Source organism: Callospermophilus lateralis, chromosome 3, assembly GCF_048772815.1.
Source record: "Callospermophilus lateralis isolate mCalLat2 chromosome 3, mCalLat2.hap1, whole genome shotgun sequence".
In the NCBI taxonomy this organism is placed as follows: domain Eukaryota; kingdom Metazoa; phylum Chordata; class Mammalia; order Rodentia; family Sciuridae; genus Callospermophilus; species Callospermophilus lateralis.
In genome coordinates, this window is record NC_135307.1 from 96,101,057 (window position 1) to 96,119,227 (window position 18,171).

At 32.8% G+C, this 18,171-nt stretch overlaps 1 protein-coding gene across 3 annotated transcripts in view; it reads right to left on the bottom strand.

Annotated features, from left to right (window-relative positions):
• Trpm7 (transient receptor potential cation channel subfamily M member 7) overlaps window positions 1-18,171 on the bottom strand; it is a 103,200-nt gene that overhangs the window by 61,540 nt on the left and 23,489 nt on the right. For all 3 annotated transcript variants that reach the window (XM_076850776.2, XM_076850775.2, XM_076850774.2), the window contains exons 3-10: window positions 17,880-17,918; window positions 11,691-11,889; window positions 8,310-8,523; window positions 5,553-5,677; window positions 4,386-4,557; window positions 3,207-3,381; window positions 1,667-1,790; window positions 526-598 (exon numbers count right to left, since the gene is read on the bottom strand). In XM_076850776.2, the coding sequence (XP_076706891.1) occupies window positions 526-598; window positions 1,667-1,790; window positions 3,207-3,381; window positions 4,386-4,557; window positions 5,553-5,677; window positions 8,310-8,523; window positions 11,691-11,889; window positions 17,880-17,918 (1,121 nt within the window). The remainder of the gene's footprint in view (window positions 1-525; window positions 599-1,666; window positions 1,791-3,206; window positions 3,382-4,385; window positions 4,558-5,552; window positions 5,678-8,309; window positions 8,524-11,690; window positions 11,890-17,879; window positions 17,919-18,171) is intronic.

An 18,171-nucleotide genomic window follows, 5' to 3' on the forward strand; every position in this document is an offset into this window, starting at 1 on the left:
TCCTCATTTATACAATGAGAAACATAAAAGGAAATGTATCCTTTGAGGATACTGTAGGGATAAAACAAGATGAGCAATATAAACCACTGAAGAACAGTGGTCAGCACACAGAAAGTATATGGCAAATACGACATGCAGATGAGGCTCTCTTTTTACCTGAATTTTGTTTTTTTTATCATTCCAATTACTCTTCTTTTACGGTTTCGAATTTTCCTGTCACTTACGATCTTTTGATCCCAAGATGATATAAATTATGATATTTTTTAAAAATACTATCACCTTTAAATACTTATTTTAATGGGATAATTAAAATCCTGCAGGCATACACCTTGCTATAAACAATAATAATTCTACAAGATAAAAACAAAAGCTAACTTACTGGCAACAAAAACAAGATAGTGTCTTTCACAAAAAAAATTACTGAAAAATTTACTTTCCAAGCATTTAACCAAATTTTTAAAATCCTACCTTATATAAATAGGCTATACTTTCAAGATATTAAAGATAAAATTTTTTAAATCTTACCTTTTAGTAGTGCAGTAAGTATTGCTACATCTATATCCTGATGTTCCTCTGATCCAATGTGGAACACAGTGATCTATTTAAATATTAATTCATAATATTATGTCTTTATATTTTTAAATCTAAGTCATCATAAAACAAAGTAATTTTAAGGTGTACTGTGGTGGGGGTTAAGGGGTAGGTAGGTAGGTTGATATTTGTGGAGATGAGGCAAGAAAAACATCAATCAACCCTCAAAAAAAAATCCAAAAAATTAAGACTTATCATTTATTATTTACCAAAACCAATAGCAAATGTATTGAAAATATTTGGTTTCATACTATTTTTTTTAACCTATCTTATGTCAGTTATCAGAATAAGAAACTTTAGAGTGAGTCTATAGTTTACTTGTAAGAATAAATCCTGCTATTTGTTATACAGAGCAAAAACCCATTCAAGTAATACATGAATTCTTAAATGATGAGTATTTGTTTAGTTTAATTCTTTTATTGAAAATGCCTACAGATTTCCTAAAATGTAACACCATGTTATCTAAAGATATTTTTCATAAAATAAAATATTATTTTAACCCAAATACAAATTTTTAACTGACTTCATTTCAGTGTATAAAACCTACCATGGAAGTAGACAGCGAATCAAAAGTTATCATCTATGTATATACTATTCAAAATTTTTATCTCTAAAAACTTAAACATGATTAAAACTAATTAGCACTGATATTTAACATACCACACTCTTAAGCACTCCCTCAGAATAAAATTGTTTAAAAATTTTTTTCACTTATCGTTAGAAAAGCCATCAAGAAGTATTTACAGTTATTTATATATACATGTATACACATACATACACACACACACACACACACACACACACATACACACACATGTTGAAAATAATCTGTTGAGACCCAGTTAAGAAACTTTTTCTAAAAGAAACATGGAAATGTACTGTTTAAATACCATATAAAAAACTACAGTCCTTCTTTATCACTATGTTATCTGAAAAGACTAATAAATGAATGACATTTTACTTGGTTAAAGAAGATTTAAAAATTTAAAATTCAAATTAGAAACAAAAGTATCTCACTAATTTAGAATGTGCTTTGGAAGAAACAAAAAGCCTTATTCTGCTGAAATATACTTACAAGCTCTTTTTTCTTCATGCACTCCATCAGTGTTTGAAATAAATGAACAGCTTCACTTTGGCCAAAGTTAAATGTTTTCTTGATGGTTGAAATGATATCAACCTCTGCTGCGTCAGGAAGACTTCTAGTATAAGAGGAAATATAACTTAATGCACTAGTTTCATATTCTATTATTTATGAGATTATTACTATTAAATATCTGACATTGGGCAGAATTATTTTCTCTTCATGAGACATCCACTATAAGTCTTAAGGGAAAAAAAGAGAAATGGAGTTATTTTTCTCTTTGAATTAGTGTGTGTTGGGTATGTGTTTCTGTGTGTATGGCGGGGTGGGACGTACCCAGGAATTGAACTCAGGGGAACTTAATGACTGAGCTACATTCCCAGACCTTTTTATATTCTATTTTATTTAAGATGGTCTAAGTTGCTTAAGGCCTTGAGAAATTGCTGAGGCTGGCTTTGAACCAGGGATCTTCCTGCATCAGCCTTCCAAGCTGTTTACATTATAGGCATGCATCACTGCATCTGGCTAGTTTATAATTTTTAAAATACAGTATATGCTGCAATCAGTACTTACATTTTATAAGATAATATGTGAAGATAATTTTAAAATATTATGGTGTATAAAGTAATATTTTGCCAAGATGTCTTGAATGTATTTACATTTTTCTTTTTATGAATAGGTTAATACATGTATATGGCCAAAAATAGAGAAAACATAAAAATATGAAAACTCATAGCAAGTGCTCTACCACTGTGCTACAAATATCTTTCATCCTTCCCACTATCTTTCATCTTCCCAATTCCATCTCAGCCCTTTACTATTACTATTGATTATGATTAGCTTGTACGACTTTCCAAGATCTCTTTTTATATATACAAATAATTAGCACCTCTTTCTCTACATAAGGAGTGGCACAACTGGATGGGGTTGTGGCTCAAAGGTGGAGTGCTCGCCTACCACCTGTGAGGCATTGAGTTCGATCCTCAGCACCATATAAAAATAAAATAAAGATATTGTATCCACCTATAACTAAAAAACAAATATTAAAAAAAAGAGTGGCACAATTTATACACTGCTCTACATCTTTTTTTTTTCTAGGTAGACATTTTGATAATATTCATAAATCTAGCAAAAGGTACCATCTTTATTCAGCTATAAACTGCCCATTTTGTAGATATGCCACAATTTACTTATCTAGTCTTTTTCTGATGGATGTTCTACTTTATTCCAATCTCTTACTCATACAAATAACCCTATAACAGTTGAACATCTATAGAAACAATTCCCAGATATAAACTATTGGATCAGAAGATGTGTGCTTCTATAGCCAACAACTTTCTTCTATTAATACAAAAACCCCATATTTTACTTCACTCCAATAATGTAGGAGTAGGCTATTTCCTCAAGCCTTAACAAAATGTTGTGTTGAACTCAAGATTTTCATATTCATAAACCATTAAAAGTAACCTAATACTCTAAAGACCACAAGACTCTTCAATCAGGTTATTAAAATTTGCTATACAAATATACTTACCCTCCTTCTTCTGTTTGTTTGTGAATATAGGCTAGCAAATCTGCAGCTCTGCCTGTTCCTTCACAAACAACTACAGGAACAGGGGGACTTTCTTGAAGGTATTCTAGAACTGTGAGTATAACATTTGGCCCACCCTCAAATATCAGAGCCACCACAGGAACACCTTGGCCAATTCCTAAAAGAGTAAAAGTTTAATTAGAAAATTAGATAAAATTCAGTAATTTTAGCTTTTTTTTTTTAAAAAAAATGCAAAGTTAAAAGTCAGGACATAATTTCTTGTCAGACTGTGTTGACTTCACTTTACTCAGTGTAATATCAGTCTCACATAAATAAAGTACTAAATATATTAATCACCAACTGAAAATCTGTTCTAAAGACAAAATTAGGAAAATCTAATATATAATTTAGTATACATTAACATAGGAATTAATGAGTCATAATTATTTAAGTGGCACTGATAGAATTCTAAGACTTCTGTAAGAGTAAAAGAAAAAAGTTAGTGAAGACCAGTTTTTGTTTTTACAACATGCAGTGTTGGTAACTGCGACTTATACAACATTTCTAATTTTTGTAAATGTTCTGCCTCCACCATAATCTTAATACACTGTCAGTAATTGTGTATTTCTATTTCATTTTGTCGTAGAGTTCACATTGGTGTCCCAGGGTTACAAAATTTCTTGTAGTTGTAATAAAATTTAGATGTTGAACCAGAAGGTTCAGCCATGATTGGAAAGGAAAATTCGTCACAATACAGATTTTTAAGACACACTTACCAAAGAGTGACATCTATTCATTTTATGAACTAAACAAGCTTATTCTTACTTTATAACAAAGTGGCTTTATTCCATTTTACTTTTCAATCTTAAATTCCAAAGCTAAGTCTTGGATATATAAGACATTAAGAATACTTGTAAATTCCTTTGGCAGCAATGACAAACAATAGCTACATAAAGCTTCTAATGAGCCTTTTTGTCTTTGGCCTTGAAGCCTGAGTACCCTATTTGGCCTCAGAGATCTTCTAGGTCTTAAAATTGTCTAAGATCTGCCATTTTGGGTTGTTTTGTAGATTTCTTGCTACATAAGGAAAAGGGTACTTGACATTCAACTTTTCTAGAACATCACTGGCTTTTAATACAGCTCAAAATAACTTCCATAATAAAAGTTTGGGAATTCCCTTACTAGCATGAATTCTTTGCTGATTAATAGTTTTTTCAAGTTCTCTTCTTAGTCTGACTTCTGCGCCATACTTTCCAACTGTGCCATCATCCACCAATATGAAATGGGAATGGAGATTATTCAGGACATTCAATTTGCTCAGGGGGTTCAATAAGGTTTGATAAGGAGCAACGACCTAAAAAATAGCAAACATAACAGTTAGTGGGCAGGATTAAATGTAACAGAATGTAAAATAAATTTTGAAATAATCTGTAAAGAGGTAAAATTCTATTTCACATTTAGAAATAAACAGTGAGAAAGAATACATCAAAAAACAAAAGCTAGGGACTGGAGTTGTGGCTCAGTGGTAGAGCGTTTGCTTAGCATGTGTGAATCCCTGGGTTAGATACTCAGCACCACATATGAATAAACAAAGTAAAAAATCCATTGGCAACTAAAAAATATTCAAAAAAAAAAAAAAAAACACAAAAGACTAATCAATTTGCAGAATTATATATTTCATTATCACATGCAAAAGGAGAAACAGTAAATAAATATACAGTGCTAAGAAACTATTATAAGATTGAGTAAACTGTAAGATATAAAGGATTTTTTTTTAAAACAATAAAATGTCACATTGTAATTTTTCTAGCCATAAAGATATTTAAAATTGATATTAGAAACTTAATAACACTTGAAAATGATTTCTTTTCAATAATTAATTAATATTCATATCTTTAGCCTATAGAAATAAAACATTAGCATTTGATTCCTCCTCTTAGTGACAAGATTCTTTTTTTTCTGAATGCTTCTTCTTTTTTTTTTTAAATGGACAAAGTGCCTTTATTTTATGTGGTTCTAAGGATTGAACCCAGTGCCTCACACATGCTAGGCAAGTGCTCTTCCATTGAGCTACAGCTCCAGCCCCAATAAGATAAATTCCTAACATCATAGATTCATTAAAAATGTAATTAAAAATGTAATTAATACCATGATATGAAAGACATTTATCATTTATATTTATGACTGTATTTTCAAAAAGATGAGATGAAAATCACAGGAAAATGCTTTTTAAACTTCATTTGAAAAATGTGGTATGATCATGAATATTTTAAGTTGACTTGCTCCATTTTTGCTGTAATTCTGTTTATATGTAAGTGCAAATATGAGAAACTTTAAAAACATTCTTACATCTCTCCCAACAAGATCATTTCTGTTTTCTATCACTCCCCATGGAGCTATTCCAATAGTACAAATCTTTCGAGATGATCTGGAAGCATGTTCTTTGAGGGCATCACCAACATGTTTTGCCACACCTGTTCATGAAAAATTTTATTCATTTTAGTTCAAAGTTTTCATTATGCTAGGAACAATCCTGTGCTTAATTTTTAACATTATAATTCATGATACATTTCTTTACACATATAAGATATAAAGCAATGACGTCCAAAGCCAAGCTTTCAAAGGAATAATCTGACCAAAATGGAATGAAAAAGCAAAACACCACAACATTAAATCACTACAACTGCCTAAAACACATGAGAACTACATTCTACCATGCTCCTATAAGGCAAAGTCCTTTCTTGGACTTGTAAGTAATTTAATTTTTTGTTTTTCTATACATCATCTAGAATAAATTAAGAATATGACTCAGTGGCACAGGACCATAAGCATAACAAACACACATACAATGAACAAAAGCTGTCAAATTGAATCAAAAACATGGGGAAATGTAGAAAAAAAAAAAAAACCAAACTCCAGAGAATATATACGGTAGTTCCCCCTTACCTGTGGGGGACAAGACCCCCAGTAGATGTTGAAAACTGTGTAGTATAGAACCCTTTATGTAAGTATTGTGATACTATAATAGTACATCTGATGGACAATCAATCTGATAACCAAGATGGCTACCAAGTGACTCATGAGGTAGGTAATATATCAAGTATGGATATGCTGTACAAAGGGATGACTTAATCCCAGTCAAGATGGAATGAGATGGCATGCATTTCACCATGCTACTCAGAACACAGCACAATTCAAAAACTTATAAATTGTTTCTGGAATTTTCCATTTAATATTTTCAGACCATTCACTGTTAAATACAAGTAACTGAAAACATGGATAGGAGGGCACTACTGTAACTTCTCATTACAATTTATTATGTGTCCCCTCAAATTCACATGTTGAAACTCTAATCCTGACACCTCAAAAATATGGCTCTATTTAGAGACAAGATACTTAGAGGTGATTAAGTTAAAGTGAGGTCTTGTAGAGAAAGTTCTAATCCAATGACTGGTGTCCTTATAAGAGGAAATATAAGCACAAAGAGATGTCAGGAATGCCTACACACAGCAAAAGGACACAGTAAGAAGGGGTCCACCTGGAAGACAAGGAGAGAGGCCTTGCAGTCAGCCAAACCTGCTAACACATTAATCTTGGACTTAGCCTCCAAAACCATAAGGAAATAATTATCTGCTGTTTAAGCCATCCCTTCTGTAGTATTTTTGTTATGGCACCTCTGACTATATCACTGTTTGCTTTTTAAAAAACACTAGATCTTATCCCTCACCTGGATTATGGAAACAGCATCTTCATCTTGCTCACTGAGTCTATTTTCAAAACATTATCCATTATCTTTGCTTTTGTCAATGCCTACTTAAAGCCTTCCTTTCTCATTTAGAGTAAAAGAAAAAGTTCTTTTAATAGCCCAGAAGTTCTCAGATAATGATCTATTAGCCCTGCTATTCAATATGCTTTCCTGCCACCATACAAGGTCTGACACCATCATCTACCATTCCTTATTTCCCCTCAAGCTACTACAGAGCTTTCTTACACTTTTTGTAATAGACTAGTCATTCCCCCACTTTTAATGCCCTGCCCCATGCCTTTCTTGTATTTTGCTCCCTCCTATCCTTCTATCGCTCCTCATTTGTTACCCCCTCAGTCAAATTCTCCATAACTATATACAAAATTTTATGATAATCCCTCCCTCACTTCTCACTATCCACCTCTTATACCATGGTGCTTGCATAGCACTTATCATCTAATATATTATACATTACTGAGTTATCTCTTTGTTGCCTGTATCTCTCTCACTTCACAAGGTAACTATCTTGCCTCTGTTTTGTGAAATAATATAAACTCAGCAGCCTAAAGGACGTCTGACAGACAACGAGGCTCAAAAAATAGTTGCTGATAATGAATAAATTAGATGTTTTCAAATTGATGGATGTAAATCACTATGGCTGATAATGAATAAATTAGATGTTTTCAAGTTATTGATGTAAATCACTGTTTCACTTTAGTCACTGAAATTAATTTGTACTCCTTAAAGTCAAGCTGTACACATGAAAGGAAAGACTTGGGATGAAAGGTGATAACATTAAAAATTAATATTTGAAAGCTACTTTTTACCACTGCTGAGGCAATGAACTGCCAATCTTCTACCAATTTACCAGTTGTCCGAAAATGATAAAAATTAATGCTCTGTAATAGGGTCAGCAAATATTTTTTAAAGGGCCAAACAGTAAATATTTTAGGCTTTGCAGGGCATTTGCCAGTCTTTGCCATAACAATTAGCCTCTGTTATTGCAGCAAAAAAATCAAACCAAACCAAAACAAAACATAAAAAAAACCCCCAGCCATACACAATACATAAATAAATGAGTGGATTTGTGTTCAAATAAACTTTACTCACAAAAACAAGGATTAGGCTGGCTTTGGCACATGGGCTGTAGTTTGCCAATCCCTGCTCGAAAGTGTATTATTTTTTTAAAGCCTAAATGACAACCAAACAGATTCAGTTATTTTTATCTAGGAATTGTAAACTGTTTATTAGAAGAACTGAATATATTTATACTTGGTATTGGCTATTATTTCAAATATCTAATTGATACTATGAAAAATCTCCAAACACACTAAAAATAATTAATACAATCATCATATTACCTGTGTTTACCCCTCCTGTTAAAATCCAGGCTCCAGTTGTAACTGCAGCTTTAATAAGACCTTTTCCAAGCAACTGCTTGATTCGTGGGTGTAGCTCAAATTTCTGCATGCCCCCATGAACAGAGATAACAAGTTTGGGTAATTCCATTTGCCATTCTTTAAGCAGAAGTTGCAGAATGATTTCAGGTTTGGTGTCATATGATAGCCTCACATACTAAAATAAAAAATATTTTAAAAGGACAAAATATTTGAATGCGTTCACAGATTTCATAATGCAACACTGTCTCATTTTAGAAAAAAATCACTTGAATCAGATTATGTAAAAAGAGATTTTAAAGGCAATTTTCAATGTTTACATTTATAGGAATAAACAACAGTAATCGGTTTTAGATATTAGATGGATATTAGATCTTAGAAGCAGTGAAACTCTAACTTAACGTTCAGATACAAAAGTTACTTTCTTTATATTCAATTAACAATACAATTTGCAATTCTATCCACAGTATTAACTTCTTTAAGTATATACAGTCCGCGAGAAAGAAGCATTAAGAATGGATAAGATAATGGTAAAGGGGGAACTAAAGAATTATATTAAAAATAGAGGGGCTGGGGTTGTAGCTCAGTGGTAAAGTGCTTGCCTCACACGTATGAGGCACTGGGTTTGATCCTCAGCACCACATAAGTAAATAAAAAGAAAAGTAAATAAAAAGAATAAAAGTATTCACTTATTTACAACTAAAAATATTTAAAAAAAAAAAAGAGGCTTTAATCAAAGACTTGCTCCTATTAGGGACAAACACTGAGTTAATTATCTATTTGAAAGCTTTGTCAGTAATCTGTAGACTATTTATAACAGAACTGTAAATACACTGTAAATTTTAAAAGGTATTTTAACTATTTTTCCCTTCACTGGAAGGGACTGGATTTTATCAAGTTGAGAAACAATCAGAAAATCTTAAGATTACAGAAGCTCCAGATGTAGTTCAGTGTAAAGTGTGCACAGGCCCTGAGTTTGATCCGTGGCACCACATTAAGCAGGATGATCATGAGTTCAAAGCCAGCCTCAAGTAAAAGTAAGGCACTAAGCAACTCAGTGAAAACCTGTCTTAAAATAAAATACAAAATATGGCCAGAAATTTGGCTCAGTAGTCAAGTACCCCTGAGTTTAATCCCTGGTACAAAAAAAGTAATAGAGGGGATGTGGGGGCTGTTGTAGCTCAGCAATAGAACATTTTCCTAGCATGTGTGAGGCTATGGGTTCAACCTACAGTACAGTAAAATAATAACAATAATAATAGAAAATAAGCTATCACATCTATGAAAAACTTCCTCTGCTTTGATTTAAAAATCTTTTGTTGAAATAACATCACAAAACATATTTGCAAGGACCACTTTAAATCATTCTCTTTGTCCAAAGCACATATATGAATTATTAGTTCATAAGAAACCTGAAATAGGGCTGGGGCTGTAGCTCAGCAGTAGAGTGCCTGCCCTCACACGTGTGAGGTACTGGGTTCATCCTCAACACCACATAAAAATAAGTGAGTAAAGATATTGTGTTCATCGACAACTAAAATAAAATTAAAAAAAAAAAAAAGAAACCTGAAATAGTCAAACATTGGAAAATACAATTTTTTAGACATCTCTAGAATAGGCTCTCTACAAAACAATATACTGCCTGTTCCTTTACAAAGATTAAAAAAAGTCACTCATGTTAGCACACATCTGTAATCCCAGCAATTTGGGAGGCTGAGGCAGGAGGATTGAAAGTTCAGGGCAGCCTCAGCAACTTAGTGATGTAGCAACTTAGCAAGCCCCTGTCTCAAAATGTTTTAAAAAGGGTTGATATGTAGCTCAGTGGTAAAGCGTCCCTGGGTTCAATTTCCAGAACAAAGTGGTAGGCTGGGCATGGGACCGGAGACACAATGGAAAATTTCTGTAACAGTAAATGAAGCCCAAAGTACCAGAATTCTACATGACTAAGTACAAGACTTAAGTCCCTTAAGAATTGTTCCATACTGTCTTTTTGCATTAGTTTTATAGAAATCATTATTACACTTGAAAATATAAAGAAGTGTTTGGAAACAGTCTAAAGTTAAATTAAAATTTGTAAAACGACTTGGTTAGGAATAAGTGAGGAATTTCACATCCAGTAATGATGAACTAGGTTGTTTTTATATGGTACTAAGGATTGAACCAAACCCAGAGTACTCTACCACTGGGCTATATCCCCCAGTCCTTTTTGTTTTGAGATAAGATATCACTAAATTGCCCAGGCTATCCTCAAACTTGTGATTCTCTTGCCTCAGCCTCCAGAGTCACTGGGATTACAGGTATGCACTACTATGCCCAGCTTGACTAGGATTTTTTGGACTACTCTTCTTCGGGCAACTATAGAAACTAGAAAAAAGGGTAAATAAAATCTGTTTAAGGAATCAAAGAGCAACAAAGACAGTGAAAACTTCTGGATTGATTCAGGAAAAAAAGAAAAGTTGTAGAGAGAATGAGCCCGCCACTTTCCAATGCTTTTCTCATCAGGTGAAGAGGTAGGCAGAACAAGGGAACATTTATAATGTTTAAATCTAAATGATAAATAATTATGTTGTAGAGGTTTAAAATACACAGAATTAAAATTCCTACCAATAAAATAACAGAAGTCACAGGGGAAATAAACGCAGTTACAAATATTCTAGAAGTTCTTGGATTTTAGAAGTGGTAAAAGTACTAACTCATGATAGATAACAAGTTAAAAATGCATTTTATAGTATTTACTATAAAATTAAAGAACAGAAAAAAAATCATATGAATAGCATACCAATAAAAAAGGAAATAATTTAAAAAATACTTAATCCAAAAAAATAAAAGGGAAAAAGAAAAAATAAATGACACAACTTGGTAACTAATACTATAAACTTAAATATAAAACATTAAATTCTTTTTAAAAATGATATACCGCTAAAAAGACATCTCTTTCATTTGTTTGGTTTTTGAGATAGCATCTTGGTATGCTGCCCAGGCTGGTTTTAAAAGGATTCAAGTAACACACTGCCTTGGCCTTGCAGGTAGGACTACAGGCTTGTACCACCATGCTCACAAAAGACACCTCTTAACATAAGAAAAAGTTAAAAGTGAAAAGAAAGAAGGTTTAGCTATCCCCTCAGAAAAAGGAGACTTGTCAAGACAAATTACAATAAAGACATTTTATAATGATAAAAAGTTCAATCCACTAAAGATCTAACAATTCTGTATTTGTAAGAGCTTAACTTTTACATATTCGAAGAAATTATTGGGACTAACTTTCTGTTAGATAATACATGTTTATTCTTTATATAACAAAGGAAATAAAGTAAAAAAAAAACAAAAATCAAGTACATGACACACCTTAGCTCTGTAGGAATGAGAACCCCCTTGAAAATTGATGACTCCATAAGCATCCGTTGGGCTCTGTTCTGTATGCTTTTCCACAGACCACTCTTCTATTGCCTGATTAAAATGGTCACCCAATTTCACATCTGAGTATTTCATGGCAAGACTTGCAGTGAAACAAGCATGTTGCTTGACCAAGCGACCACAAAAACACCTAAAAGGAAAAAGTAAGATTATAAACAGCCTTTTTAAAAAATTGAGTCAATGAAAAACTAAATTAAAATGAGTGAACCAATAAAGATAAAGAAAATAGTATGACTCTTTGATTTTAGAATATCAGTAAATAAATGCCTTCATCAAAGAACTGAAGTAGGGTGATGATGATGTTATAACCTAAATTTCCTGTGGGGTATCCTCAAAAAGTGGTGTAGGTATATTACACAAACAAAGTTTCAGCAACAGAATGAAACAAACCACCAATAGAACAATATAGATTAATTCGAAAGATCATGTTGAGCGACAGAAGTCAGGTATCAAAGATACATATTTACATGATTCTATGTGTACAGAATTCTAGAAAATGCAAACTAATCTATATAGTGACCAAAAGGTGATCAATGGTTGCCTGAGGCCAGGGATATAAAGAAGGACAGAATTCTACCTAGAACATCATGCTGGACCACAATGTAAGAAGCAAGAATCTAATAAAGTCAGAGAGTCTCACTGATTTGATATGATCTTAAAATTAGAGTTTGAGGAAATCAGACAGCTAGAGTTTGTAGGGTAAAAAACAAAACAAAAAAGAAAGAGTTACAAAGATAAGAGTCCCAAATATCTGCAGAAGGGTCCTTCTTATTAAAAAGAAAAAAAAAAATTACTCAAGGCAAAGGTAAGAACCACTAGATGGTAGAAGGCCAAACAATTCCTTAAGCTCATGAAGCACAGAACCCATCAACCAGAGTTATCTTTTAACACATATGGCCTAAGATAGAATTTTCAGAAGTTTTATCTAATTAGGATTCAATGAGACCTAGACAACATGCTTCTTGATAAAATGTAAAAGCAAGACCTGAAAGGATCAAAACAATCCAAAGTAACCTAACTGCATGCTAAAATAAGTCCAAAAGTCCCTAATTGAATATAATAAAATCCAGCACTCAAACACATAAAATTCATAATGTTTCGCACCCATTAAAAATTCCCAGACAGGGCTGGGGTTGTGGCTCAGTGGTAGCGTCCTCGCCTAACATGCATGAGGCACTGGGTTCGATCCTCAGCACATAAAAATAAAGACAATAAAGTCCATCAACAACTAAAAAAATATAAAAAGACAATTTCATTAAATGAAGACCAAAATGACAGAAATGATGCAATCACCAGAAAATGACACTAAAACCACTATTATAAATAATCTCCATCTATTAAGTATATGCTCAGAAAAGCAGACGAAAATGTGATGAAGAAAAAAAATCAGAAGATATTTAAAAAAAAAAAAAATTTTTTTTTAACCTGTCCGAGATTTTATTGGCAGGACTGTAGCGGCCAGTTGCAGAAGAGAAGGGATGGGGGAGGGAGGGAGGGAGGGAGGGAGAGAGAGAGAGAGAGAGAGAGAGAAGACAGAAGAGAGAAGAGAGAAGAGAGAAGAGAGGGGGGAGAGAGAGGAGGGGGGAGAGAGAGGAGGGGGGAGAGAGAGTAAGAGTAAGCAAGAGGGGGGGAGGGGGAGAGTAAGAGAGGGTGAGAGGAGGGGAGAGAAAGTAAGAGTAAAAGCTAAAAATTTTTAAAAAGACACAAATAGACTATCTAGGGATAATATAATAAATAAGATGGAAGTCAAGGGAAGGATTTTATAATGTATTGGACCCTGGGGGAGGGGGAGAGAGAAAGAAGTGTGGGGAAAGAGAGAAAGGGGAGTTAGTTCAATAAACTCAAAGATGTAGCAACAGAATCTATTCATAATGAAACCAAAAGAGAAAAAAACTGTAACCTCTGGAGTATCTATCATCTCAGAGCTACTTGTAAATTCAAATCTCAAAAGGAATGGAAGTAAAAATTTGAAAACATGTTAGGAAAAAATTACCCAAATTTGAAAACTGTTGGATCCACAAATTTGAGAAGCTCAACAAAACACAAACAAACCAAGTATAAATAAATTACACTATGCCACTGCTGTAAGTCAATAATATAGAGGAAATCTGAAATGCAGCCAGAGTACAAAGGTTACGTTATATGCAGAAGAAAAAAGATAAGAACGATAGCAGGAATCTTCAACAACCATGCAAGCCTAAAGTTAATGGAACAATATCTTAAGAACTTAAAGGAAAAAGAAGCTAGAATTCTATACGACTTAAAACTATTAGCCAACCAAAGTGATCTAATAGATGTTTCCATGTACCGAATAAAAACCTTCTTTGAATACATGTGAGGTACTCATTAAGACTGATATATTTTGGCCTATAAAATAGGTCTCAATAAACCAATATGGAAAAAATACAAATTATATTCTCTGAACACAATGAAATTCAACTAGAACAGTAAGAAAAAAATGGGAAATTCTGAAGTATTTGGAAACTAATGACACACTTAATTTATGAATCATAAGAAAGTCACAAAAAAAGAAAATATTTAGAACAAAATGAAAATCTGTGGGATACAATTAAAGCATCATATAGAAGAAAATTAGTGTTTGTGTAAATAGGTATGCTTTATACAGTACATAGCAATAAACAGAGAACACTTGAAAACAAAAAGTAGCCTAAATTCTACCTTAAAAACTAAAAAGAACAAATTAAACCCAAAGTAAACAGAAGGGAAAGAAATTATAAAGACAATGAAATATAAAGAAGAGAATAACCAATGGAAAAGCAAATAAAATAAAAAGCCTATTACTGAAAGAGCAAGAATATCAGACACATAAAGAGAAAAAATTGAATAGGGAATTAAAGTTTTTGTTTGTTTTGAGACAGGTCATGCTATGTTGACCAGAACTAGCTTTAAATAAGGAAATAATCTCAATTCTACATACACTCTACATAATCTCAATTCTAAAATGAAATAATCTCTATTCTACATACACTCTTCCATAAAATATAACAGGAATTCACCATTTCATGAGGTCAGATTCATCCTAGTTTAAAAAAAAAAAAAAAAAGACAAAAGCATTGTAAAAACTATGAAATCCTCACTAGGATAAACTCAAAACTTTGTTAAGAAAATATTAGTAAAAAGAATTCTTGGGCTGGGGATGTGGCTCAAGCGGTAGCGCACCCCTCTGGCATGTGTGCAGCCCGGGTTCGATCCTCAGCACCACATACAAACAAAGATGTTGTGTCTGCCGAAAACTAAAAAATAAAATATCAAAATTCTCTCTCTCTCCTCACTCTCTCTTAAAAAAAAAAAGAAAAAAATTTAAAAAAAGAATCCTGTGTTATATCAAAAAAAAAAAAAAATCAATTTCAAGTGAGGTTCATTCTGGGAATATAAGGTTACTCCAAAATTCCTAAAACCATTCATCAACAGGGAGAAAAATCTCTCAGTCATGCCAATAGATAAAGAAAAAGTATTAGATGAAATTTAACATCTGTTCCTTATAGACAGAGAAAGGAGGAAACTTCCTCAACACAGTGTAGATCTTATCAATGAGTACTGTGATTCACTCCCTACGGGTGGTCTTGGAAACTAGGGACAAAAAAGTGGACAAAATATATGAGATAAATGCTTTCAGGCACTGAACAAGAGGAAGCATGAAGCCCTATTTCATGCGCTAAATGAAGAGTAAAACATAAAGTAACCCCCCATGACTACATAGACTAGGCACTTTCTCAACCCCTGTGCATAAAGGTGATACTCAGGCAGAAAATGGCAAAGTTGCTGAGTTAGGCAAAGAAACAGAACAGAAATAGTTGGAATTTGTAGCAAGATACCAGAGAAAAGGGATTCCAGAGTATATAAAGAAACTTGAACGGAGATTCACAATGGGTCCTTGGCCATGGTCTAAGGTTTATTTATGTCAGACAAGATTCTGTAATGCCTAGCAGAAAACTCCTTCTGTGGATGTCAGAACTGGGTCATAAGGTCTGAAAGACATTGTGCTTTTAGTTCAGAGTAAAAAGAGACTGTCAAGTATCTTAAGCATTTAGTTGAAACCCCAAAAAGGCTATACCTTAAGAGTAAAAAATTCAAAATAGGAACAGAACTGCCCTAACAAGAAAATCAAACCTCGAAGAACCAAAGAATAGTCAATAATTCAATCATCTGTCAGAATGAAATTGAATACCCTTTAAAGGAAGATAACACAATCCAGAACTCCTAGGAGATCTTCTATAATGTCCAACCTACAATTAAAATTACTAGATATATGAAAAAACAAGAAAGTATGATTCATTATCAAGAAAAAAAGAGAAGAAATCAATAGAAAGAGACCCTACCTGATGTATATGTTGAAATTAATAAATAAAAAATTGAATACAGACTTTATAAATAAATATATTTGAGAACTTATAGGAATAGTCATAATGAGGGCTGAGGTAGTGTATCTCAGTAGTGAAATGGAAACTTTAAAAAAGAATCAAATAAGTTTAAAAATAAATGTACAGTAAATTTTGCAGCATACTGGCAACTGTAGAAATAAGGATTATAAGCACAGATCAACAGAAATTATCCAATTTGATAAATAGAAAAAAAGCTAAATTACAATAAAATAAAATCACAGCAACCTGTAGAAGGTATCAGGAGTTTCAGAGGGAAGAGAGAAAAAAAAAAAAAAAAAAATGGGGTAGCAAAGTATTTTAAGAACAATGGCCAAAATCTTCCCAGTTAGGTGAAAAGTTTGAACTTGCAGACATTTCTATAAACTGAGTAAGTACAAAGAGAATCAATATCACAGACATGTTGCTGAAAACCAAAGGTATGAAGAGAAAAACATCATCTTTAATGTAGCTCCGAGAAAAAAGACCCATTACAAACTGGGAACAATTACACTAGTGACTGGCATCTCACTAGAAACAACAGCCAGAATATAAAATGACATCCCGTTAAGTGCTGCAATGAGAGAACTCAGAAATCTATATCCAGTGAAAATATCCTCTAAACATAAAAATAAAATATTTTCAGATATATCTGTACTTAATAAATGCTAAAAGAAGTTCTTCAACCTGAAGGGAGAAAAGGCTGATAGAACTTCCCATCTGTAAGATGAATACCACTGGAGGAGGTAAAAATAAGGGCAAATGTAAAAGACAGTGAGTTGTTTTCTGCTGACTTTATTGACTGGGAAAAAAAATTCAATATACCTAAAAGAAACTCATTCTATAAACTTGTTTCTAGCCTACGAGAGACATTATCTTCTTTCCCTAATAAACATTACCATTTATTCAACTGCCTAACTAGGAAATAAGTCTTCCCTTTCCCTTATATCAAAAAATCTATTGCATTTACTTACTTCATAAATCCCTTCAAATGTATCTACTTCCCTTTATAATCAGAGCACTCTAAATTCAGGTTGTCATTTTTTGCCATAATTATTCCAAAACTTTCAGAACTGGCCTTTTCTCTTTATCCAATCTCCTCAAAATGCCAACTGTTAGAATGGACAAAGGGAAAAAGGAAAAAAATCTAACATATTATTCACCTATATAATACTCTTCTAATGCAAAGTCAAAAGCATGTGGCAGGGGCTGGGGGTTATAGCTCAGTGGTAGAGCGTGCATGAGGCACTGGGTTCAATCCCCAGCACCACATAAAATAAACAAATAAAATAAAGGTATTGTGTCCATCTACAACTAAAAATGTATTTTTAAAAAAAGTACATGCTTATACGTGGCATAGTATACATAAAATTTAAATGACCTGGCCCATACTTATTTCTCCAGGCTTAGATCTCTCCAATCTCCACCTTACATTAAGTAGTCTCCTAAAAGAACTATGATGTCCTTAACTGTCAGGCCTTCCCATGATCTGTTTTTTGTGCCCAAAACCCCTTTCCTTCATTCTTTGCCCAACTAACTCACACTCAACTAATTTAGAACTCTGTTCAGGTAGCTTTCACTGAGTTTCAAACAGCAGTGCCTGATCCTTCACCTCAAGTCTGGATAAAACATACTTAAAATACAATAGCATCCAAGTTTTATTGTCCTGTATTCTAACTCATATATCTAATACATTAGTTTTGTTTATTTTTCAAATTTTGTGCAATTATGTTAAACTTACCTGACAAGTTGCTGACAAATCTGACATCCTGGAAGGCATCTACAAAACATAAAAAGATAAATAACCCATAATCTTAATGGAAAACATTTTAATTTTAAACTGAACTACATAAGCCCACACAAAAGTATGAAACAAAGGTAAATAACGTATTTAGTTTTTCAATAGATAATCATAGATCATGTGTATCATGTGTACATTGACTTATATGTAAGTTAACATTTTAAATTCATATAGCTTCCTTATTTTAAATGAAATCAGTTTTGATATAAAATCTACAAAGCATAAGAGAAAA